We start from the raw sequence: 23,597 nt of genomic DNA, 5'->3' as shown, positions 1-23,597 counted from the left end.
TTCAGCAACCCTTATAGTCTACCATATTAACTTCCCAGACCCTCCAGTACTTCTTGGATCTTGGTTGTAACTCCTACTTTTATTATAATAACACCACCAATAATAATATACTATAACAGTGACTCTTCTTAATTGAATACATGTAGTTGTTAGTATTATTAAGTTACTCTAGGGTCCCATAATTTGCTGTGAGCCCCCTGATACTGTCTACCCTGACTCTAGAACTGAAACCTTCTCTCTCTCTCTGTCTAGACCAAACCCATAAAGTATATTCACGTCTTTGTCTTTTTCTTTTTTAAAATTTTATCAGGGAACTTGTTGCTCGGTGAGCCCCAGAGTCTGTCCCTTCTTTTCTTCTCTGTTTTGCCCTGAGCAGAATGGGAAATCATCAGTCCTTTATGGATATAGTTCCCTGGTCCTGAGGGGTAGACAGTTTAATTTATGGGTGGTAGTTTCATAGCTGGGGCAAGTCAGTGTAATTCTGGAGTCATCTTGTGGGCAGAGGTCAGATATAAATGCGAGCTGGAAATGTGGGTATGCCTAGAATACCAGGATTAAGTTTGACAGCTGTAGTAAGAGAAAGAGCCTTCTTTTAGCTCAAGGTCACCAGTGGGGTTCCTGTTATGGGTCGGCCAAGGCAAGGGCGAGGCTGTAAAGAGGTGGAGTGGGAATGGGGGTCCAGGCAGTGGGAGATCACGACTGCTGAGTTCTAGGGCTTTCTATAGGGAGCTGACTCCCAGTTGTGGAAGTTCAATTTGGTCTAATTAACTACCTCCAGTTTAAGTTTTGTCTCTTCTACTACTTGCGTATCTCTGTGATCTTGGCCTCTCTCCGTAGTCTCTCTGCCACTGTCTGTTCTGGGCCATCATGTGCACCTGGAACACTGCGGTGACCTTCTGACAGGCTGTACGTCCGGACCCGCTTCCTAGTAGCCCATCCCCCCATCTACCCTCCACATCGTAAATGACATCTTTATTTTTCATTCATCTTTATTCAGGTGATCCATCAGTGACCTCAGTGTCCTTTATCACCAAAGTTTATTTCTAATTAGCAAATATTATGTATGGCCTATGCTATTAACTAGAAATGAACTTTAGAAACGTAGGGTTATGCTTTTTGTTGTGGACCCATTGTTAAATTCACCATTTTGTGGCCTAATGAAACTTTCTCCAGATTTCTTTAATTCAAATTTCTGTCTTCTGACTGGTTCCCTCGCAAGACTCTGGGTAAAAGAGGTACAGGGATTGGCAGTGTGACATCAAAGAGTCGATTTTGTTTCTGGTTGCCATTATATATTTTTTTAATGTCTAGATAGATGAAATCACCCTCTTGTGCCTTCCAGAAGGTCATTTGTAATAGCTGAATTACTGGCAATCGTTTCCAAGGGAAAATGTACTTCAGTGTTATAACTCAGCTTTTTAAACACTGTAAAATACCTGAGTGTACTATCAGTAGCAGCATGGAACACATTCTGTTGTACGACGGCGTTCTGTGTGAGAGGCCAGGGATGGCATCTATCCCCTCATCTGCGTGGCCCTCATTAAGAATGCCAGGGGCAAGGTTCAGATGCTTAACAGGTATGCTGGCCTGACCTGGGCAAGGCCTGAGAAGCATTTGTTTGATTATATATTCTACTTAAGCCAGATCTTTTTTTCATTGTATTCTTCCTTCTTCCTTTATACCTTTTAAAATTGACGTGGCACCTCTCTGTTACACCCCTTTGTTAATATGAAGTGAGGATTGTAGCTGGCAGCAGCGATGCGCTTAGAGCAGATGCTCCCGATATTGGACGGATAAAAGCTGGCCAAGCATACAGACAGTACAGGGCCAGTTTTCATTAAGATGTTAGCAGTGTCACCACACTGGTGTTGCTCTGTTTCCTCGTATGGATGCCCTGACTTTCATATCCCCCCTTCCGCCAACAGGACTGTGGAAACCACCAGCTTTGACCTGCTGCTAAAGACGGATGATGACTGTTACATAGACTTGGAAGCTGCATTTAACAGAATCGCCCTTAAGAATCTGGATGGGCCTAATTTTTGGTGGGGAAAGTAAGTTAAACATTGTTAGGCCATTGGTGTTCATTTCATGAGCATATGTTAATTTAGAATGAAATATACAAGTCACTTATCATAAGAAAAATGTGGTTGAGATAGGAAATTTCCCTCTTAGGCCCCTGGGTCATTATATTTTATTAATCTACAATTAAAGGGGAAAAAAACTCTTAAATGGAAAACCTCAGGCTAATGTAATGAAGGATGGAAAATGATGTGGCTTTTATCCTCATGCCCTGCATATTAAGTGCTACTCAAATTAGACGCTGCTGTACATTACAATAAATTTGTGACATTTCTGAAACCATTTTCTATGTGTCTTCAGGAATGCAATAGGGATTGGTGATTTATTTTTCATTTATTTTAATATATCTAAACAAGATGATTCAGAAACTCCATAAATACAACTTGGAGAGAATTTAACATATGTCTTTTATATAAAACACCACTAGATAAATAATTCCTGTCCTTAGACAAAAACAATAATCTCTCATTCTTCTTTCCTTGCTTCTACAGCTTATTCCTTTGTAGTGATAATTAAGGACTCAAGCTTAACTAGTGGTAGGATACGGGTCAGAGCAACACAAAGAAGCCGACTCATGTTGCATGTCAGTTTCAGATTGAATTGGGCCGTTGACCGAACCGGGAAGTGGCAGGAACTGGAGTACCCCAGTCCCGCTTATCCCGCCTTTGCGTGCGGCTCAGGGTATGTCATCTCCAGGGACATCGTCCACTGGCTGGCTGGCAACTCGGGGAGATTAAAGACCTACCAGGTAATTAAGGATTTCTCACCTAAGAGTACACTGACCAAACAAGTTTTATCCCACTCAGTATTCCGTCATTAAAAGCACAGCCACCTGATCTTGGGGAAAGGCATGTTATTCATTCTAGATAGGAGTCAGCCCTCAAAGGTTAGGGGTACACTCCTATCCCTCAAATCTAAATTTTATTCCCAAATCTTTGAGCCTTCTGTTATGTTTTCAGCCTATATTTAAAGGTATAGTCCCTAAAGGAATGTAGAGGTTTATATTCATAAGAAGGAAGACTAAGCAAGCTTAAGACTAAGCTTGTTTTTCTGCTGATTCTGAGATGGCAAATCAATGAATCTCGGCCCGGTTCTAAATCCAGTGTATCTTTCATATCGTCAGTGCTGGAAGTTTAAGGTCCACGAGAAGAGGGGCTGGCTGCTTACATAGTGTGTGTATAGTCATACTTCATTGTGGTGTGTGTGCTTCATGTTAATGGCAGGTAGCTTTTACTTCGTGTATCAGTGTTATAATACATCCTCAGCATTGCATGTTAGAATAATCACAAAACAAAGAAGTAGAAAGATTACTTACGGGAATGGGTGTGGCATTGTCTTTACAGACGAAATAGCATTTAAATTTTTACATTTTAAACTTTATGGGACCTGTGTAGGGTGAAGATGTAAGCATGGGCATTTGGATGGCAGCCATAGGACCTAAAAGATACCAGGTAAGCAAGCCTGAGCGGGGCTGGCCTCTCTGTCAAACCTTGGGCAAAACAGTGAACGGAGGTCTTCTGGCATCATAACTGTGCTCTTGATCTAGTTCACAGTAATGTGCCTAGAGCTCACACAATATTTGTCTGAGTCTAAACCAAAAGGAAATGTTTTGAATGGAAGTTCTCCTACTCACAATGAATTGAGTTTTTATACGTTTGATCAGAAATTCTTTGCAGCTTTAAAACACAAAAGAATCAGCTGACTTCAGATTCTGGCAGTGAGGTGGCCCCGCAGAATGTGACTCCAGCTGCACCCACCTAAGTGCGGGCTATGGTGCCAGGTGCTCAGGGGAGACTCTCCGTCCCACCCGTCCAGGGCCAGGGCAGAGACAGACAGGCCTTCTGTGTTTCCTTTAATACCCCTGGAGGCTCTCGGCCCCCAGGGGCACAGGGCTCTGTAGGAAGGAGTGGTCAGTCTCCTGTCCCCAGGCGTGGCCTGTACAAGGCACACGCTGACTCCAGGCCCTTCTACTCTCCAGTTTCCTCTCCTTCGCCACCAGTTCAGCCATCCTTTAAAAAGACATTTTTTATTATATCCCTCCTTTTTATGTTCTCAAGTTGAATGGGATCTGTATTCTGCTATATTGGTGGAAACAGAAGCCAGTCCACAGAGCTGGGAAGTAGGCTGGTGGGTGAAAACTCGGACTCTGAGTCTGACAAGACTCCATTTCGATCCTTCCTACTCAGCCTACCAGCATGAACTTCACCGTGGCCTTGAGCAAGTTTCTTCACTCTTAGTTTGTTTCTCATTTGTAAAAAGGAAATAATTCCTACCTCACAGGGTTATTGTGAGAAGTAAATTGGATAATATTTATAAAGCACTTGGTATTGTCCCCCGAATATTGTAACCATTCCCTCAGTGCTTGCTGTTGTTCATAATGCTATTTGGCCACCTCTTCTCCAGTAGCAAATACGAAACTCTGCATTTGTGGTTTCCACACCCTCTCTTCATAGAACTCCCTTCGCAAACTCTTAATGCACACACTGCACTGTTTCTTTATTCCACAGCCTCAGGGTCACCGGTGGGTGCTTTTCCTATGCCCCACAAGCTGAGCGGCTTCACACATGCACTTGTCTTTGAAATAACTTCCGCCTCACTGGGATCTGGAAGCTCCTGTATGCACGCTGTCTGTCTTCCAGCAAGGTATGTCACGGCTCCCAAATCAGCTTTTGTTTTGTTTTTCAACAGGACAGCCTGTGGCTGTGTGAGAAGACCTGTGAAACAGGAATGCTGTCTTCCCCTCAGTATTCTCCGCAAGAACTAACACAGCTGTGGAAACTGAAGGAGTTGTGCGGTGATCCTTGTCGGTGTGAAGCAAGAGGAGGATGAGGTCAATTCGCAGTGTTAAGGTCAGGGTGGGCGAAGGATGATCTGAGCGGAAGTCTGAGGAAAGCCCAAGGTTCGGCCGCAGATTATATGGTCTTTCAGGATAGTTCTTGGCTGGCACCTTCACGGGTCACCAATGTGGTATTTCTTAACATTTGCACAAAATTTCCATTTTAAAAATCAACAGATACTGTAGTGTAAGAAAAAAATTACTTATATATTGGAAGATGATTTGAAAAATACCAAATTGTTTATAAAAGAAAAAAGTATTTCCAAGTCCTAGTGCATCATTTCTGTTAGTAATTTATTACCTATCATTTTTGGTTAAAACTTGGCCTAGTTCAGAAATCTTGAGTAGTAACTGGAAGTTTGAATTTCAACCTGGATTGCAGAATAGCTCTGGATAGCATAAGCAGGATAATTAAGGGCCAAAAAGAACTCACAGAAATGCTGTGTGATCACGTATGAGCAGTGGTCACTGATACCAAAGTCAGGGGTTTCTGGAAATCATGTCAGATTTTGTGGATCTCTGAATGAAGTGGGCAGCTTGAAAAGGAACCAATGTAACGCTGGGTTTTGGGCCTTGGTTTTAAAGTTCATTTATTAAGTGGACTAATTACACCCAAGTTTCCTTTTGCCCTTTAACATAAATCCTGAAGATCACAGCTTAGTACTCCTATTTTTTTAAAGTGCTAAAATTCTGTGAATATAAGTAAAATCAAACACCTCTCAGGGTTTTAATGCCATAGGGATGGGTAGTTCTAAATCCTTGGCATTGAAAGCATCTTGTTTGTTTTTCTTCCTTTCATTGCCTAATGTTTACCTAATGTAACTGAATTTCAGTCAACGCTAGTAAGCTGCTGTAGAAGAATGTATTCTCAGTTTGGGTATAACTGTAGGGAAAAGCATGTAATTAATTTTTGTAAGTACTCAAAAAACAGTGCAACTGAGAAGAGAAATCATAGCATTTGTACTACATAGAGGACGTGCTTCCTTCAGTTTAAGGGACATTTCCCAAAATGACCAACCAAATCATTTTAGTAACCTTTTAAACCAGTAGTGTCAATAGAGGATTCCATTAAAACTGGTCTTACGAAGACATTAACTGTTCAGATTTTCTTAGACTAGCGAGGTTCTATTTAGTATCTAAATCTTCTCATAATGAAAGAGTCAGGAACTATGAAATGAACTCTGAAAATCGTTACTAGGTGCAAAGCCTTTATTAGGGCTGTATATACAAGCCTGGAAACGGTCTCTTCCCTGTGAAAAATACAGCTGTTTTACACTTAGGGCAACTTGTAAAACCTCATTTGTTCTGGACCGAATTGTCCCAATAAGTCCCTTAATTTCCAATGAACCCCAGTCACGATAAGCAGTCTAACCTCTGAATTTTATTAGTTGGCTGTTACCATCGCACTAATAGACAGTCTCCATTTTCCACAGAATAAAACTGTAATGACTGTTGATCATTTTCTAGTTCAATCTCTCTGCCCGGCATCTAAAATCAGACAAAGGGGTGGGGGTGATTAAGACAAATGTGGCAAAACCTCCCCCCAACAAAGATGTATGGTTTCCATTTAGAATCAGACCATGTTACGTAGAGACATAGCTTAGTAGCAAGTCACAGTGTGGGGAACTCGACTTTGTGTTTTGCTGGGCAACTTACTTTGGGACTTTCATAGGACAACAGAAGTTCTGACACAGGAACTCTGAGGAGACGTGACAGCAAGCCTTTCACCTTTTGAATTGTCATGGATTCTATCAAGGAAAAGAAAAACCATCAAGTTCTCTCAAAGGACAGTTACCTGTAAAATGAGCTCACGTGACAAGATGACAACTGTAATGACAGCTGTCACTGTCGTTTCATACTATCAATTTACCCAGGTAAACCCAGGGAACCAGATCAGTGTCACCACTTAGGGGGTCGTTTGGGAGGCTGGGGGAAACGGGGCCGATGATTGACCTAAGTGCCCTTTGATGGTGAGTTTTCATACCATTTCAGCGGTGTTTAATAGTTCCTCCTTAACCTGAATAAACCAGAAATCATATTCTCAGCACAGAAGAATAAACGTGAGTGAAATCATTAACTTTTTAAACCTTTGTGCTTACTTACTTACTTACGAGGTACTGAGAGAACGCTGGCATGGGGCTCGGGCGCCATGATCGGACGCGTCTCAGTCTCTCTGGCTTTAGTTTCCTCCTCTGTAAAGTGAGGTGTAGACTAATGATCCACAAGCCCCCTTCCAGCGCTCCCAGTCTGTAATCATTGTGGTTTATGCGTGTAATGTGATACACATACAGGGGACCACCAGGCATGGCAATGTAACTTAATGAGGAAAAGCTTTGGTTTGTTCAGAAAACACTATGAACTTCTCTCCAAAGATGGGTGTGGTAAATACTGGATGTCTGATTATGAGCAATACGGTTTCTTTGAAGCTTTAGCTGGAGGTACAGCAATAGTGTGGTGTTCCTACAACGATCACATGTATTCAAACAAATATTTTTCTATCAAAAATAATTTTTGTAAAAGCTGTTTTTATGCAACTTGTGATAATAAATGTTATCTTTATTTTAGAATAAAAACTGGCCCTTTTCTTGTTTATGTACTGAATATAGACACTAAGTAGACTACAGTGTCGATTAACATAATTTGCTCTTTTATTTGTGAATATGTGACAGATAGATTTAGGTGGACTGGCTTTCCTTGTGCAGAGGGCGGTTAGTGCTGGCTTAACTCCGACTGCTGAGTTCAGAGAATATAGGACTCAGATTTGGAATTGCTTGAAGCATAATTATGACTGACATATAATTTCTCTAGATTATTCTAATCTCTGCTAGTTCCACCTGAGGATGAATAAAACTCAGACCGTGAACACCGTGGGAGGTCGGGGAGGAGCCATCAGCCCGGGACAGCACTCATTTGCGCTCTCCACAGTGCCTGACCCAGAGGGTTCTGCGCCTTCCCAGGGGAAGCCCAGAAAAGGAAACTTAACACAGCCCTGGCGAGAACATTCTTGAGCACGTTCCCACAAGTTGATTTCACGTAAGAGAAGGAAAAGTGCAAACACGTCCAAAGCTAACTGCTTTTAACAGAAAGTCCTGGCCCTCTCCCACTCGTCTGTCCCCATGCATGCCCTTACTGACAGAAGTCAAGTCAGAAAACAGAATAATGAAGCGGGGACCACTCATTTTAATTCATCATTATGTAACAGTGGCAACATTACACTTCACAGGCATAGAAACTGGATTTCTAGTAAGTAAAAATGGAGCAATACTGGTAATTTGATACTAGATGATGGTTCTGGATCATAAAGGTACTTCTTTGGGCACAACCAAAGCCTTCCATAAGCAATACCATGATCAGCTTGTTTTATTTGATAACAATGAATTAAAAAATCAATGTGAATTCACTGCACTGACAGGGAAACAGAAGGGTATTTCACTAGAGTCATTTACGGTCATAGACATTTTATTTCTTCTTCAAATCCTCACTGTGCTAAATTTAAGCTGTTTATATTTTAGTATTTAACTGTGAATCAAGTTTAATTTTGATTTTTCTTTTGACTGACAGTTCAAGGTAAGTTACATTGATCTGATTTTGTTGACATAAAAGTCTTTTCCAAATAAAACAAAATCAGTTCCAACAGCATCAAGGTTTAAAGTTCTGAAGTAGTTTTTTTAAAAGAAAACCATTTCAAGTGTGTCCATTAAAACAGCGTCCAAGAGCTGTCTCTGCAGGGGCTCCTGACTGGTAAGGAATAGAAAGCACCCAAGCCCAGTGCCAGAACATCTCTGGCCAAGGAAAGCCCCCGGAGCAGCAGTGTGAGAACTAACCAGCAGAGGGCCTGGGGGAGGCCCCGAAGGGCGAGCACTCCCATGCTACTGCCTCTGGCTGAAGAGGTAATCTCTAGATGAGCTGAAAGTTATGCGAGACTTGAACTTTCAGGGGGGAGTGATGTTATTAGCATGGTGTTAGCATTTTAGAACGTAAAAGCTAGTGAAAACCTATAAGCTGTGAGAGCCCACAACTTCAGAAATGAATGAAATGTTTCACCTCCAGCCACCTCGAGTTGAAGGGCCAGCGATTCAGAAGCATAAGGAGGAGAGAGAGAGAGAGACTCATTCTTACCTGGCAGTTGTTTCTCTATGACTTTCTGATCAAGTTGATTAGGATGTTTTATCTTCAGTGCTTGAAAGGAAAAAGGAAAGAGACGAATTGAGCCCTGCTGTAGGAAGGATTTACATCACATGCACATTACCAGCCATGGCCAAAGGATGCAGCTCTTCATACAACTTGGCTCAAATCCCACTAAAGGAATAGGATGCTTACTGATGTTTAAAATTCCTTCTATTAATACTTCACTGAATTACTAACAACAACAAAAAAGAGCTGGACCAACATTCTATTATGGCTTTCCCGTTTCTCCTTAGTACTTCTTTCCTGATGTTTTATCTAGGTTTTCAAGTGTAAGAAAAGCCATGAATTTCCAAATCACAGTTCAGTTCACTACTCGGATACTTCCCACATGTGTGAAACTGTTAAATGAGTTTAAAGAATGGGAATGGCTAACATGTTCAAAGTCAGAATTTAGAAATGTTTGAGAGTCATCATTTCTTTAAAAATTGAACTACTCCTCTAGGTACTTACTTAAAAGAAACAATCCCTATAAGGTCATCACTATTTCAGCATCTAAGGACTCAAACACAAATAAGCGGTCTTGGAATGTGGGGTTCTTACTTAGTAGCTGGTTTTTGAGCAAAAATGGTTGTTGCACTTTGAGTTCCCCATCTTCAGGTGCGCCATATTCTGTTTAAGGAGAAATGAAAAAGGATGAATGATAAACCAAAAGGCCACTGTAAGGGAAAAAAAAATGTACAGGTTAAGTGTCAGCCTAGCCTTTTCCTTTCCCAGGATGAACCCAGCAGCAGCTGGATGCGAACCTGGGATCTGCTTCCTTTTATTTGGTTACTGGTTTAGTGTATTTTTTGGAGGGATGGACAGACAGCAACGGCTGCCAAGCCTGGAACCCTCCAGTCTTCTGTGTATCCCATCACTGATCCCTAGAGACAAGAAGAGGCTGTGCCCGCAAATACTTAGAACGCTGATGCGAGTTTCACCTTTGGTCATAGTTCCCTTTCTTTCTGGGACCTGAGAGAAACTCGACTCACAAACACCTTCACCAGGTTTCAGCCAGGTCGTGCAGTGCTGCTCTGGGCACCCAGAACCACCGCTGCAAACCAGGTCCCCTGCCAGGAAATGCAGCCTCTACGTAAGATGTAAGGAAAGCAGCCCCCTTCTCCTCCTCTCACTTCTGCCAGGGCCACCAGGGATGAAATGTCTATAAATACCCTCCACGCTCTGCTTTGTATTCTACATTCTTAGTGGGGAGATAGTGAGCCATACCTGCAGGGCTGCTTTAGAGCCTTCCCTGCCCTGCCCCCGAGTGATTTAGAATTCACCTCAAGTGGCCAGGAAATCGGGCCAACTAATGAAGTCATTTGACAGCAGTTCCCACGGGCACCTCTTCCTTAAAGATAATGTTCCAGCCTGAAGTGTTTATGCAGTGAGCTTCTCACATTATTAAATATATAAAAAAGAAAACTGCATAAGAGGGAAATTTGGAATAATAACGAAATCGAAATGGAAAGTACATCAGGGACAAAGAGTCCTGAAGTCGGAGCTCCGGTGTCCAAGGAGCCAGGCTGGAGGTCAGGAAGCGCCTTGCACACCAAGCGCCAGGGCTGGTGAGCCCTCCGAACAGAGCACTCAGGAAAGCTACACTCAGCTCTCAGGAACATTAAAATTACCTGGGGAGAGAGCTTAAAAAATACCAACGCCTAGGTTCCACATTAAATGTTCTTCATTTTAAAAATTCCCTAGGGTATAGCCAGGGTTGAGATAACCTGGAGGCCTTCCTGCCCTTCCTAAAGTAGGAAGTGGGACCCACCTCCTGGAATCAAAAGTTCATTGAGTAAATGCTAAGATGAGAAGAACTTCTGTTTAAGAGCTGCCTTCCCCTCCTCCTCCTGCTAAGAGATGCTGCAGATTTATCTCCTCTAAAGACAACTCTTTAATTGATTATCTGCTCCCAGCTAGCTGCTGGAGCCCCTACTGCCCATTAGATGAGTGCAGCAAAGACCCAGTGGAGCAGAGCAACAACACTGGGGACCTCCTCTGACACCCAGAGGGAACTGTGTCCTAGTGGACAGTCCCCCCCGCAGCCCCGTGAGGGCCCTGGTGCCCAGGACGTACTGAGGCAGAGTGACTGGTATCTGGGATGGGCTGCAAGAAATTCCTCGTTTGGTCTGTTTTTGTCTGGATCTTGATGTCCACCAGCCTTTTTCCATTCATTTCCGAATGCTTTTCGGTAATCAAGCTCAGCCCCACGCCTTTCCTCTCGTTGAATCTATATGGATGTGAAATAAAAGCAGGTCTGTTAAAGCACTTTTCTAACGAGTGTGTCTGACACTCTCTCCTTTCTCCACCCCCTACCCGTAGAGAATAATTAAACTGAAAGGGACAAGACAATATATTTCTACCTTTCCTTTTTAATGTTAACAGGATCCAGGAGTTTCTTCAAAAAGAAAACTGGATTTCAGTTTTATCCTTTTCTTCATGGAAGTATCTGGACTATGCCTGGGGCCCAAGGTCACAACATGAGGTCCTCAGCCTGGAGGAGCTGACTTACTGAGAGAGTACCCAGTATTCCTCCCCTGCCTCAAATGACAAAAACTGGGCCTGCCAGGGCAGCTGGGCAGCGGTTTTCCCTGCAGGCATCTGAGTGTAACACCACCTCCCGAGGAGCTGGAAAAAACTGCCATTGAGAGGAAATAATACCATTTGGAGGAAACGACATCTGATACCCTTTACGGTCTTCCACTGTAACTTCTCTTTACACTGGACCGTTTGGTTTCTAGTTTAAGAAACACCTTGTCAGGACACCAGTACTCACCGCACACTTGTTCAGGGTCCTCAGCTGACCGATCCTGGCGATGATGAACTGCCGTGTGGTCTGTGCGTCTTTGCTGCTTTCAGTCAGGGGGTTTCTGGTGCAGGACAGCGCATGCAGACTCTGTAACTTATCCAGCTCGTTGATAGATGACCACTGAAACCCGGCAAAAGAAAACATATGAAAATAAACATGTTTCAGGTTAAGTTTTCAGATTATTCGGACTAGCAGCAGAAAAGCCAAGTCCCCAGTTCCATTGGAGGCATGGAATTTCACCATGCAGCGAGCACCCACGAGGAAGGCCACATATTTTACAACTGTGCCTTGTAAACTGACAGACGGGCTGGTTAAGTGTGAATTAATCTCCTTCTTAATATTTTTGGGTTTGTGTGAGGAGTTTCACTCCAAGGAAGCATTTCTCTTTCAATTTAAAATATTCTTTAACAGCAGGAACCTACAAACTGCATCATGAGAATGGAAATAAGTGATAATGTAAATACATACATTCTGAAAAGCTCTCACCTGTGATATGCGATTGTCATTTAGAACAAGGTATTGCAAGGAAGGAAACATTGATGTTTTGCACCCTAGAAGGAGAATTAAGTTACACAGTAGAAGGGAAACAAAGCTAAAGTATGGGGGAGCCGGGGGAGGGGTTACTGAATAATCTCATATACCAATTCCAGCGTCTGGAAAATGTATAGAAGCAAGTCCAATGTCAGAAAGGATTAGTTGTTCTAATCTGAAATGTAAAAATGTTAAGTTTGATTACATAGGACAATATAAAATGCTATGGGCTATATCAACCAGACTAGATTTGTAAATTTTTTCCTACACCCTAGGTTTTGATCCCATGAGAAACGCTTAGAAACCTTAAAGTCCAATTTAGGGCATGCAAAGCGGACTCTCTGTGCTACATTCTGATGCAGTCATCAAACAATTCCTGGGCCTCCTGCTGTGCTAGGTGCTAAATGGGTGTCAGAGAGCAAAGAGACACAGTCTTACTTCCCAAAGTTCAATGAATGAAGACTTTTGATATCAGCACCAGGGCCAAATTATTCATTCTTCAATGATCTAGTACAGACATAGACTACACTGTATGTGGTTCACAAGTCAATTCTCTAAATGAATTCAAATAAAAATTTCCCAAAGGGAACTACTCAATTTGGGAATTCCATCATCATTATCATATTTCCACTGAGAAAGTATATATAGCATAGGATCCATTCACTAAAAATTTACTAAGAACTATTGTAGTAGGCATTTTAGGAGCGGGTTACCTGGGCATATATGCTATGAGAAACAGCTGGTTTTCATCAATTAATTGATTAGAAGAAAGGTCTAACAACTTGACCGTCTGGAGAACATCAGTCGGCCTGTATGGAAGATAAAATTTTTTCAACATAAATTTCATTTCTTAATTGTTTTCAAAGATACAGCCCTCAAATACCTGCATCTGGTGTTAAGGAGAGGTCAGGGGGTGGGAGGCAAGTATATGATATGAGTATGAAAGGGCACCATAAAGGATCCTAGTGGTGATGGGAATGTTCTGTCTCTCGACTGGACCAGTGTCCTGGTTGTGATACTGACCATAGCTTTGAAAGACCCTACCAATGGGGAAGCTGGGTGATGGGAACATGTGATCTCTGGGTACTATTTCTTATAACTGCACGTGAATCTAAAATTACCTCAAAATTAAAAGTTTAATTTTTAAAAAACTACATTTGCCTGTATAATAAAATCATTCTGAACAGTAAATTTTCATTAATTTGAATCCTTTGAGAATTTGCTGTAAATGTGTCCATGTTTAAGTTTGTTTTACATACTAATTCAATGACACCAACACAAGAGGAAGATTAGGCAACAACATATTTAATCTACTTAAGACAACAAGCTTTTTTACACACAGTCATCCCTCAGAATCCATGGGGGATTAGTTCCAGGACCCCCGTGGACACCAAAACCTGAGGATGCTCAAGTCCCTTATATAAAGTGACATAGCATCTGCATATAACCTACACACATCCTCCATATATTTTAAATCATCTGTAGAGTACTTGTAACACCTAATACAATGTAAACAGTTCCAGTGCCCGGCAAATTCAAGCTTTGCTTTTCGGAACTTTCTGGAATTTTTTTTTCCCCAAATATTTTCCATCTGTGGTTGGTTGGATCTGTGGATGCAGAACCTAGGGATATGGAGGGCTGTACTTTGGTACATTGACCTTGAAAAGATAATGCTAATTTAAAATCCATTATTTAATCCTTAGAGCATCTCCTACAGAACCCCCACTTAGAAACAGAAGTTAAATATACATTTATGTAAAACTAATACAATTCATGGCTTCAAAAATACTTAATTCAAGGCTTTCACTCTGATGGGGTTTCCTCAATTAGAACCTCTTAGTGAAGTTTGAGTTGACATTCTTATTTGTGAAGGCAATGAATAATAAGCATTTCTCTAATTCTTATTTGCACATCCTCCTAAAACTTAATGTTAGGTATAATTGAGATCATTTATTTATTCAGAGTGACTAAAGGATACGCAGCTACTTGTCAGAGAGAGAATGATTATACCTCTTTACCCTTGAAGTTTGGAAAAACTATAATACATAAAAATGCTTTTGAACTAATAAAAAAAAAAAAGAATGACTAAATGGTGACCGATGCGTTGATGTAAAACCCTGGTTACCTTTCTGAAATGACGATACCGTTGGACTCAAGGTACAGTTTCTCAAGGACAGGACACCTGGAGGCGCAGTGGAGCACCTGGGGGGAAAGTCAAGGCAGGGTGACGCGGCCTCGCTGGTCATTCTCCCCACGTGCTTATCACTAGAACCTCCACACGGATGCAGTTTAGCTACTGTTGTAGAAATAAGTGCCTTGGGAACTTCCCTGGCAGTCCAGTGGTTAAGACTCCATGCTTACAGTGCCAGGGGCACAGGCTGGATCCCTATTGGGGGAAGTAAGATCCCGCATGCCGCGCAGGGCGGCCAAAAATAAAATAAAACAAGATAAGATTAAAAAGGAAAGAAAAATGCCTTTGGACATTTTGTTACAGACTCTATCTCAGGCCAGGAGTGCCAGTGGACAGCTGATAAAATTACGGTGTTAAAGGGCCGTGCTTTAATGACCCAGGAGCACACAACTTCGGGCACCTGGAACCAACCAGGACCGGTATCAGCCCATCATTCACGCAAATCCTGACCTGTACAAAGTGGAACTGGAGATGGTGACCTAGCACGTTCTCATTATTGGATACAGTTTGTTTAACCAACGGAAGGAAACATGTGAAACACCTTTCCTTACTTCCCAATGCCAATCTGGGTTTATAAAGAATGTACTAATACGACAAACTTTATCAACAACTATTTCTACATTTTCTCACTGGACCTTTACTGCCATCTCCACCTCCAGAGTCTCTCCGTGCCCTTCCTTCCTGTTCTGGAGGGAGCTGCTCTCAAGGAAGGAGCCCTAGGAAGGAAGTCGGGTGGCTGTAGCCACGGACGGCCCAAGTGAAAGGCCCCTTATCTCTTGGGGAGGTGCCCAGGTGGCACTTCACAGATGAACAGCTTTGCTGGGATGTATTTATCTGCACTTGGTTTGAAAGTGGAGTGTTCTGGGTGTGTGAAGTCAGTTAACCTCTGACAGAACTGAGTAGTACCAGATCTAAGTCCCAAAGGCTGCAGGGCCCAGGACCCACGAGTCCACTTTCGAACCCAGCTGTGTACATGAACAGTGGCTTCTAGGAGCCAAACTGCAAACAAGAAAAGGGTGTGAGAACCTTTCTGAGGCTCGGCCTCGGCCCTAAGAACACTCGTGGGGAAAGTCAGGCAGCTAAAAGCTCAATCCAGAGCTAACTCTAAGGCTTCTCAAAGCTCAGCACGTACTTGGTGCAGACCACCAGGAGAGCCACTGCTCAGGAGACACCAGGACTAATCAGAGACACCAAGAGAAACAGGATGGATTCTGAGATACCACATTCTACTAACTGTGAGGATTTTGTAACTCCTTTCTGTAAGGCTGTTGAAAGAACCCTGTTATCTGGATAATAGGAGGATTAAAATGAAGCCACCGTTGAGCTTCAATCCCCCATTAAACCAAGAATTTAAAACTGTTTATTACTGGGTAACAAACCAAAGAAATATGTTTACCTCCGTCCATGTGATTCCTATCCGGTTAAGGACTAAAACCTTCAATGCAGAAAATGTTCCAGTTGGAGGTGGTGAACCGGAGGGAAATTTTAGTTTGTTTTCACTGTGTAGAAGAAGAGACACGATGAGCTTATGGCGATACAGGAGGCCCAACTGGGACAGTCACTGAAAGCAGTACTTTGGGATTTGATATGAGGAGTCTGGTTTGTTTCAACCTTAAAATGCGATTATACTAAACACAAAGTGAGTCAAGACTGTCTAATTTTTAATAGTTACAAGATACAACTTGGTATCTAACAGGCAGAGGTGTGTTTATGGGGTTAGGGCCGCGGTGAGGCTGCAGGTTTCCTGAAACACAAGGCTCAGGCACTGATCTGTGAGGTCGGCTTCTGGCCGCACAAGCTGCGGCTGTGGACGCTGTAAAATTCAGTCGCGCTCTCAAGAGTCTTACTGACGTGCTAGGTTGTGGGCTAGAATTCTGCTTCTAAACAGAGCCGGCTAACAGGATGGATGAAATAAATTACTGCCCTGAAGTTCTCTCTCAAGATCCTAATCTCAGAAGGTACCCCATATCTTTTTTTTTCTCAGAAGGTATCCCATCTTGACAGTCACTGTGAATGAAGATACCATTAAAGCCCTTATTTCCAGAAAAGGTGACGCCATGGGTTGAAGTACACTCTGTGCTCTTATTTGCAAGGATAACTAATTTAGGCCTGTCCAACTGCTCCACTGAACCTGCCTGAGCCAGGAACAACTCACCTGTACGTGTAAAGTTGGCTCAGGTGTGAAAGGGGGTTCCTGGCCGAGCCCTGGGAAAGTTAGGTTCTGAGATTAAAACTAATCAGATACTCAAGAAGGCCTGGAAAATTGTGACATTAGTTAAATACAGAGCTCAGTGAAAATTCCTTATCAGAACGGAATTAAGCAGCATCCCAATGAAATGACTCATTCCTAAAGCAATTAAGTGCTGGAAGGTTAATCACATCTCCTTCTGCCCACTTAAATATCCGAGTCCCCAGATGGGCCATCTTCTACGGTCAGGCCTGTAAGAAGCACAAAGACCTTCCAGCTCAGTGCAGTAGCCACCCTGCCCCGCTGCCCGCGTCAAAAGTAAAACACGTTACCTATTAATGAATCACCTCAGGTGACCATTTGAAAAACTAGAATCATCAAAGAATATTAAGGAATAAGTTAAACTTAGATAAATAAATTCAACTAAGCCGTCCTCCCCAGCTCTTTCCCACAGAGACGCCGACAATTAGGCAACCGCGCGTTCATACCTGAGATTAAGGACTTCCAGGTGCTTGAGCTGATCAGCAATATCTACGACTTCATCCCATGATGACAACAGGTTTTTTGACAAATCTATGCTTCTAACATCTAAATGCACATGTTAAGAAACAGCAATATGGAAAGATTCATAATAGACAGGATGGTAATTACCTCAATTCTGGAACATGGGATTGTTCCCTTTTCACTTTATACCTTCTATTCTGCTTGAAATTTTTTCATGAGCACATATTACTTTCACCCATTTTAATCATCCAGCTGTTCATCCAGAAACTACAAAGTTCATTGTCACATGCTTACAAACTTGAGACAGACACAGACAGTCAAATGAGTGAGAAGCAAATGTCGTCAATGCTAAACCATTCTAGCATTATCCAACAAAAAAACCAACAGTGATGGTAACTGTGATCATCGAGCACCTCAGGTGCGCCCAGGGGCCTTGCCCTTGGCACTGAGGACCCCCTGCAGCCTCACATCAAGCAAACGCATCTCCTCCTGGAGGGCACCGCTGAGCTCTGTGCTGCAGGAATCCAAGTAAGGAGAGGCACCTCCGGGGGCCAACCGGGTTAGCTTGGACACATGTTCAAAAGTGCTAAGAAAGGCCTGCAATTCTGAGGGTCTCCTGTGGGTTGGACGGAGTGAGTGTGACACCCACCATCCCTGGTACAGGAATCCAGAGGGGGTAAACCAGTAGAACAGAAAGAGAAAGGCACCTGATGCCAGGGGGGAGTGGTGGCAGTGCCATCAAGAGGCCAACCCCCTGGGCAAGAGACAGAAAGAAGCTTGGAGCAGGACTGGCCCAGCTCAAGGAGAATCTCACACGCTACTCTGATACGTGCAGAAGCTGTGCAGTTCATTCCTCTATTCTGCAAATGATGACTGGGGGCCAGGTGTCTAGCAGTGAACACGCCGATCAGTAAGCACTGCATCTCTGGCGTGCCAGATACAGACACATATCAGAGTACCAGCGCCGGGCCTGCAGCAAAGGGGGTGTGTGAGGAATTTATACACGTTGCTCATGGAAGACCACCTTCTCTAAGGTGATGTGTGAGCAGAGAACTCAAGGAAATGAGGGAATGCCATCCCGGAGAAGAGCACCAGGGCAGAAGGGACAACATAGCAAAGGCCCAGAGGTCGGAACAGGTGTGGCCTACGGACGGCAAGCTCCTGTGTGCCCGGGCAGAGGGGCTGGGGGTCTGGAAGGGAGGTCCCCGAGGCCTCGGGGGCCAGGCCCTATCACAAAGGGCCTTGCGGGACTTTAGTTAGTCTCTGCCTGAAAGGGGAGCTACTGGTGTGAGCGGAGCTAGGCCTTTAAAAGGTCACTCTGCTGCTGTGCTAAGGCAGACTGCAGGGAAATGAAGACGGAGCAGAAAAAGGGGGCGCAGGTTCCTAAGCAATCTGGGCTCAGGCCCGCCTGGGCGCTAGAGGGGATGGGGATGTCAGGTTCGGTGTCCTAGCAGGAAAGCGGAGCTGCTGTGACTTGCCGCTGGATTCAGATGAGAGAGGTGAGAAAAAAGGAAGAGTTAAATTACCTCCAGCGTTTTTGGCCAGTGCCGCTGGAACTTCCCTTTACCGAGACAGGAAAGACTACAGATGAGCAAGTTTCAGGGACTTAATGTCCCAGCGTGTTCGAGATGACCATGAAACACCCAAACAGAGGTATCAGATACACAGCAGACAGACAAGTCTGAGTGGGGACAGGTCTGGGATAGAGGCCGAAGTGCAGGAGCCCGGCATCTGCAGGCTGGACACGTCTCCTCAGGAACAAGTGTGAACAGAGAGGCCAAGGGTCAGGGGTCTGAGCCTGGGGCGCAGCGACCTCTGCAGGAGAGGCTGAGGAGGAGAGCCAAAGCGGGAAAGAGAGCCAGGATCAAAGAACCACCACCGCCTGCATCCTGCGTGGTCCACTGGGTGCCGGAAGCGTTCTCCTTTATCATGGAAGGAAAAGAACGGAGGCGCAGAGCAGTCGGTAACCGTGCGCCTGGTGCAGACCAACAGTTGTGAATTTAAACCCAAATCAGCCTCAATCCAAAGCCCATTTCCTTAAAGCCCACTATGCCACAGGGCGTCTTTATGCATAAAACACGGAGAAAGTAGCTTTTAATAAAAATAGTGGCGTCAATCAACAGGGTTGGTTGAAGAAGAAAGCCTTTTAGGCAGGTACCAGTTAGGAAGCTCCACGAGGTGGCTGGAAGAGGGGAAGGAAGGCAGTGGAAATGCACAGAAGGGGATGAACCCCACCCGGCCGGCAGAGGCACGCCAGACCCTGTGCCGGCTCCCGCTGGCTGAGGGTGAACTGGGGCCAGAGAGCTAAGCACCGTTCTGACGGTTTTAAATGCTTGTGTTTCAGGCGGTCCTGTAAGCATCCACACAGCCTCCTCCAGTTTGCTGGTGGGTCGCAGGCCTAAGCTATTTACTCTTTGGCTCTTTAGGGAACAGCTTGCCGCCTCCCGACCTAAGGAGACTCTAGAAGAACCCGGGGCGCAGCAGGGACTCGGAAATAACGCCCAGAACCCTGGGGGCGGGATTCTTATGCCCTAAAGATGAGACACAGAGCAGCACGACGCATCCAAGCTCTGGGTCTCACTGCAGACAGAGTGAAGCTCAGTGGAGGAAACGGCAAAGAAAAGCTGGGCTTTTTTTTCCTAGTAGAACAACTACCACCTATAGGTGCTGAATCAAGCAGAAGGAGAGTTGCAAGCACGCGCCTGCTAGACACGAGCTGGACAGAGCATCCTTGGCAGCCACCTGGCTGAAAGCTCCCTGAGGGTCTCAAAGCCGCCACAGGAGCAGAGGGGCTTGACCCCGACGTGGGCGTTCCCTCCGGTCCCCGAAGTGCGGCCCCTCGTGCCGCCTGTGTCCCACAGCCGCTCCACCCTAGCCGCGGGCCCTCATGCGATGGCTGAGCCGGGCACGTCTCAGGGCTGGCGGTCCAACTCCAGCCACCCGTCATTTCCACCGCCTCTGCTAACTCTGGGCCATTAGGTTGGTGGGAAAGGGTTCGAGGCCAGTCATTCTCCACTCACTCATGCTTTCCATTGTGTAGCCAGAATTATACATATTTCTGCTAGTCTGTACAGATCACAGGCACCATCTGTATTCTGATATCAACTCCAGACAGGCCAACAGTTGTGAATGTCGTCCCCACACGCGTGTGCACACACACACATGCGCGCACGCACACACACGCACGCAGTCCAGGGAGCTCCTGGTGCTCGTTCCTGTGGGCAGAGGATCTTCCCCACGTTCAGAGCCAGCTGGTGAGGCATCTCTTCCCCATCGGAGCTCGCCAACCTGACACATTCCCACTGCCTTCAGCCCCAGCTGAGCGAATGACCTCAGAGAGGATTCAGCCTAAAAACGGTGACTGGATTAAACACACCAGGCAATCCTTCAACTTCGCGCAAGAATTCAATCAGCAAGTGCAAGGCATTCATCACTGAGTCTGCAGATATCAGCGGTGACTTGGTTATCTCACCAAACCTCATTGCCTCACGTCTTAGGGGACGTTCTTCTCCAGCAGAGAGCGCGGTATAAACAAACGAGACGCTGATTCCCCAGCACACTGCTGACAACTCCAATCAACCAAACAATTCACACGCCCAAACCCCTCTGTGGACCAGATCTTTTCTGTGTTGAAGATGAGCCTAGAACCGCCCAATTCCCAGTCTTCCAAAACCACTTAGGAGGAGGCCAGGCAGAGTCCAGAATGCGCCGGGCACCTCTGTGGCACTTTGCTCCTTACAAGCTCCATTCCACACCCCGAAATGCCCTGACCCGGCTGCCTCACCTGCAGAGGGAATGACCTTTCCTGTCACCACAAAGCAGGTACCACCAGGGTGGTTAGAAACATTTTGCTAAAGAAAGTTACTTTCATCTGCCATCTCTTCAGTCAAGAAGCCTGATTGTAAGCTGCTACCTTCTGCGTAAACTATTATGCACAGACTAGGCAGACTAAGGGATTGGGGGAAGACCTTTTAAAGTTAGAGAAAGTCTATTTCATTCGCTTCGAGAAAGTCTATTTCATTCGCCACTGGGTTTTTGGTTTTTTTTTTAAAGGCCAAAAAAATGCGTTTATTTGGGGTTTGTTTAGACTGCAGCCCAGGAGACACAGATCCAAGCAGCACTTGAATTGTGTTCCACCAGACTACAAAGTGGAGCAAGTTTACTGGGAATTCTTTTAAACTTACCTCCTGTATTTTTAGTTGTGGGAATAAGAGTAATACAGGGCAAAAACACACACTCGTAAGAGAAGGTAGAGATAAGAGATGACAAACTTTGGAAAAGCCCGTTTTGAGGTATTATAACAAAACTGCATCCAGCTGCATGAACAGGAACCTTAATAAAGGAAAGAGTTTATCTTCCTCCCTCACAGGAAGGCAGCTGGGGCTGGCGCAGTGGCCCGGGTACCATCCAGGATGCCGGCCCCTCTCCATCCCTTCCCTCCCAGGTCGCCCTGGATAGCGTTCTTCCCACAGGTTGGCTGCTGAGCCCTGGGCGTTCTGTCTGCGCTCAAGGCAGGGGAGGACAGAGAGAAATGGACAGAAGCAGATCCAACCATGTCTGTCCCCCTTGAAGGAGCCCCAACCAGAAACTCCCATGTTACATCTCCCTGGTTGGGGCGAGTCACACTGCCTCACCTGAAAGCAAAGGGTCTAGAAAGGTAACAATTTACCTGGGCGGTGACAACCCCAGGTGAGACCGAGTTCCTGTTAGGAGAATGGACACTGGGTAGGCAACCAGGGTGTCTCACTCAAGTGTCAAAGCCAGTCAGACCCCAGTGACGACTTCTCATTGGGAAGGATACTAGGACAAGCTTTGGCAATTCCTCCTTTGTCACCAGGACCATTTACTGCGCAGTTCCTCAAAGAAACTTCCTGCAACTTGCTCAGCTGACTGCATGAAAAACACATAGTTCACATGTATGCATAAACACGTACGCTATCCATTGGCCCTTTAAAAAATTGAAAAGCATTTCAGACATATAAAAAGGCACCAGAAATAACAAATTCCAGTAGCCACCACCCAACTTAAGAAATAAAGCATTACTGTAAAAAAAAAAAAAAAAAAAAGAAAAAGAAACAAAGCGTTACAAACATGACACACATAAGTGAAGTCCTCTGCGTCCCTTTCCATCACCCCCTCCCCTCCTCCTCTGTTCCACGTAGGGAACCAGGGCACTGCGTTCGACGCTGACTTAATCTTAAGCATTTCTTAATAGCTTTACTACATATTTCTATGTCCCTAAACAATTACAGCATTTCTGTATATTATGAAATTTGACATAAATGGTAGAGTACTGCGTATATCCTCCTGCAACTGACTTTTTCCCTCAACAGTACGTTATTCAGCAGTGAGATGTAGCTATGTGGACACGTGCTCCAGAGCACACACCTTCACACCTTGTAGTTTGTTACTATACGGAAAGACCACAGGTAATTTATTTCCTCCCCTGGGACAGGTAGATTAGTCCCAACAGTGCTGAAGGACACACCACTGTATAGTTTTTGCACTCACGTGGGAAAGTCTCTCTAGGGATACAGCCTAGAGATCGTGAGTGCGTGTCTTCAGCTTTTCTAGATACTCTCAGAAGCCACTTTTTCAGTGTAGAGAAGCTGTGTTGTTCTATTCATTAAAAGAGCCCATGTGTTACAGTGCCGGAGAGTTAAGAACACAGGGCCTGGAGCCAGACTGCCTGGGTTCCAATCCCGATTCCACCGCTCCTCTGGTCTTGGGTGAGTTAACATCCGTGTGCCTCAGAATCCACATCTACACACCCACATCCACGGCAGCGTTACTCACAACCGTCCTATGTAAGCAAACCAAGTGTCCACTGACCGACGAATAAAGTGTGGTCAATCCTTAAAATGGAATATTGTTCAGCCTTGAAAATGAAAGAAATTCTGACACATGCTGCAACATTTGTGAACCTGGAGGACATTATGCTGAGTGAAATAGGCCAGTCACGAAAGGACAAGCACTGTATGACTGCATTTATATGAGGCACCTAAGTGGGCATCGACTTCACAGAGACGTAAGTAGAACGGTGCTTGCCAGGGGCTGGGTGGGGAGAGATGCGCAGCTGTTACTGAAGGGTTACAGGGTTTCAGTTTGGGAAGATGAAAAGGTTCTGAAGATGGAAGGTGATGACGGTTGCACAACAGTGGGAATGTACCGAACGCCGCTGAACTATACGCTTAAAAATGGTTAACGTGGTAAATTACGCATTATGTATACTTTACAATTTTAAAATGCTATGATAATTTTTAAAAATTAATTTATTTTCGGCTGCGCTGGG

At 44.6% G+C, this 23,597-nt stretch overlaps 2 protein-coding genes across 9 annotated transcripts in view; one reads left to right on the top strand and one right to left on the bottom strand.

Annotated features, from left to right (window-relative positions):
- The window catches only part of B3GALNT2 (beta-1,3-N-acetylgalactosaminyltransferase 2), a 57,891-nt gene extending 50,403 nt beyond the window's left edge, over positions 1-7,488 (top strand). For 2 of the 4 annotated variants that reach the window (XM_089897434.1, XM_022553151.3), the window contains 5 exons: positions 1,926-2,051; positions 2,668-2,827; positions 3,474-3,530; positions 4,768-4,928; positions 6,588-7,488. In XM_089897434.1, coding sequence (XP_089753560.1) covers positions 1,926-2,051; positions 2,668-2,827; positions 3,474-3,530; positions 4,768-4,908 — 484 coding nt within the window. In that variant the 3' untranslated portion in view covers positions 4,909-4,928; positions 6,588-7,488. Of the gene's footprint in view, positions 1-1,925; positions 2,052-2,570; positions 2,828-3,473; positions 3,531-4,767; positions 4,929-6,587 lie in introns of those variants that run through there. The other 2 variants (XM_022553152.2, XM_022553153.3) reach the window with 2 other exon arrangements.
- The window catches only part of TBCE (tubulin folding cofactor E), a 109,900-nt gene continuing 92,579 nt past the window's right edge, over positions 6,277-23,597 (bottom strand). For 2 of the 5 annotated variants that reach the window (XM_022553147.2, XM_022553145.3), the window contains exons 5-17: positions 22,107-22,195; positions 17,290-17,389; positions 16,010-16,112; positions 14,548-14,624; positions 13,136-13,231; positions 12,533-12,597; positions 12,378-12,442; positions 11,859-12,011; positions 11,159-11,312; positions 9,644-9,712; positions 9,035-9,094; positions 6,572-6,663; positions 6,277-6,403 (exon numbers count right to left, since the gene is read on the bottom strand). In XM_022553147.2, coding sequence (XP_022408855.1) covers positions 6,311-6,403; positions 6,572-6,663; positions 9,035-9,094; positions 9,644-9,712; positions 11,159-11,312; positions 11,859-12,011; positions 12,378-12,442; positions 12,533-12,597; positions 13,136-13,231; positions 14,548-14,624; positions 16,010-16,112; positions 17,290-17,389; positions 22,107-22,195 — 1,216 coding nt within the window. In that variant the 3' untranslated portion in view covers positions 6,277-6,310. Of the gene's footprint in view, positions 6,404-6,571; positions 6,664-6,899; positions 6,933-7,018; positions 7,108-9,034; positions 9,095-9,643; positions 9,713-11,158; positions 11,313-11,858; positions 12,012-12,377; positions 12,443-12,532; positions 12,598-13,135; positions 13,232-14,547; positions 14,625-16,009; positions 16,113-17,289; positions 17,390-22,106; positions 22,196-23,597 lie in introns of all 5 variants that reach the window. The other 3 variants (XR_016388026.1, XR_016388025.1, XM_022553150.3) reach the window with 3 other exon arrangements.

The sequence above is a fragment of the Delphinapterus leucas genome, chromosome 16 (genome assembly GCF_059928025.1).
Source record: "Delphinapterus leucas isolate spDelLeu-1000000601 "Yukka" chromosome 16, BTC_Dleu_Yukka2, whole genome shotgun sequence".
In the NCBI taxonomy this organism is placed as follows: Eukaryota; Metazoa; Chordata; class Mammalia; order Artiodactyla; family Monodontidae; genus Delphinapterus; species Delphinapterus leucas.
The sequence above is the reverse complement of the archived record's forward strand: the minus strand, read 5'-3'. Positions and strand labels throughout refer to the sequence as shown.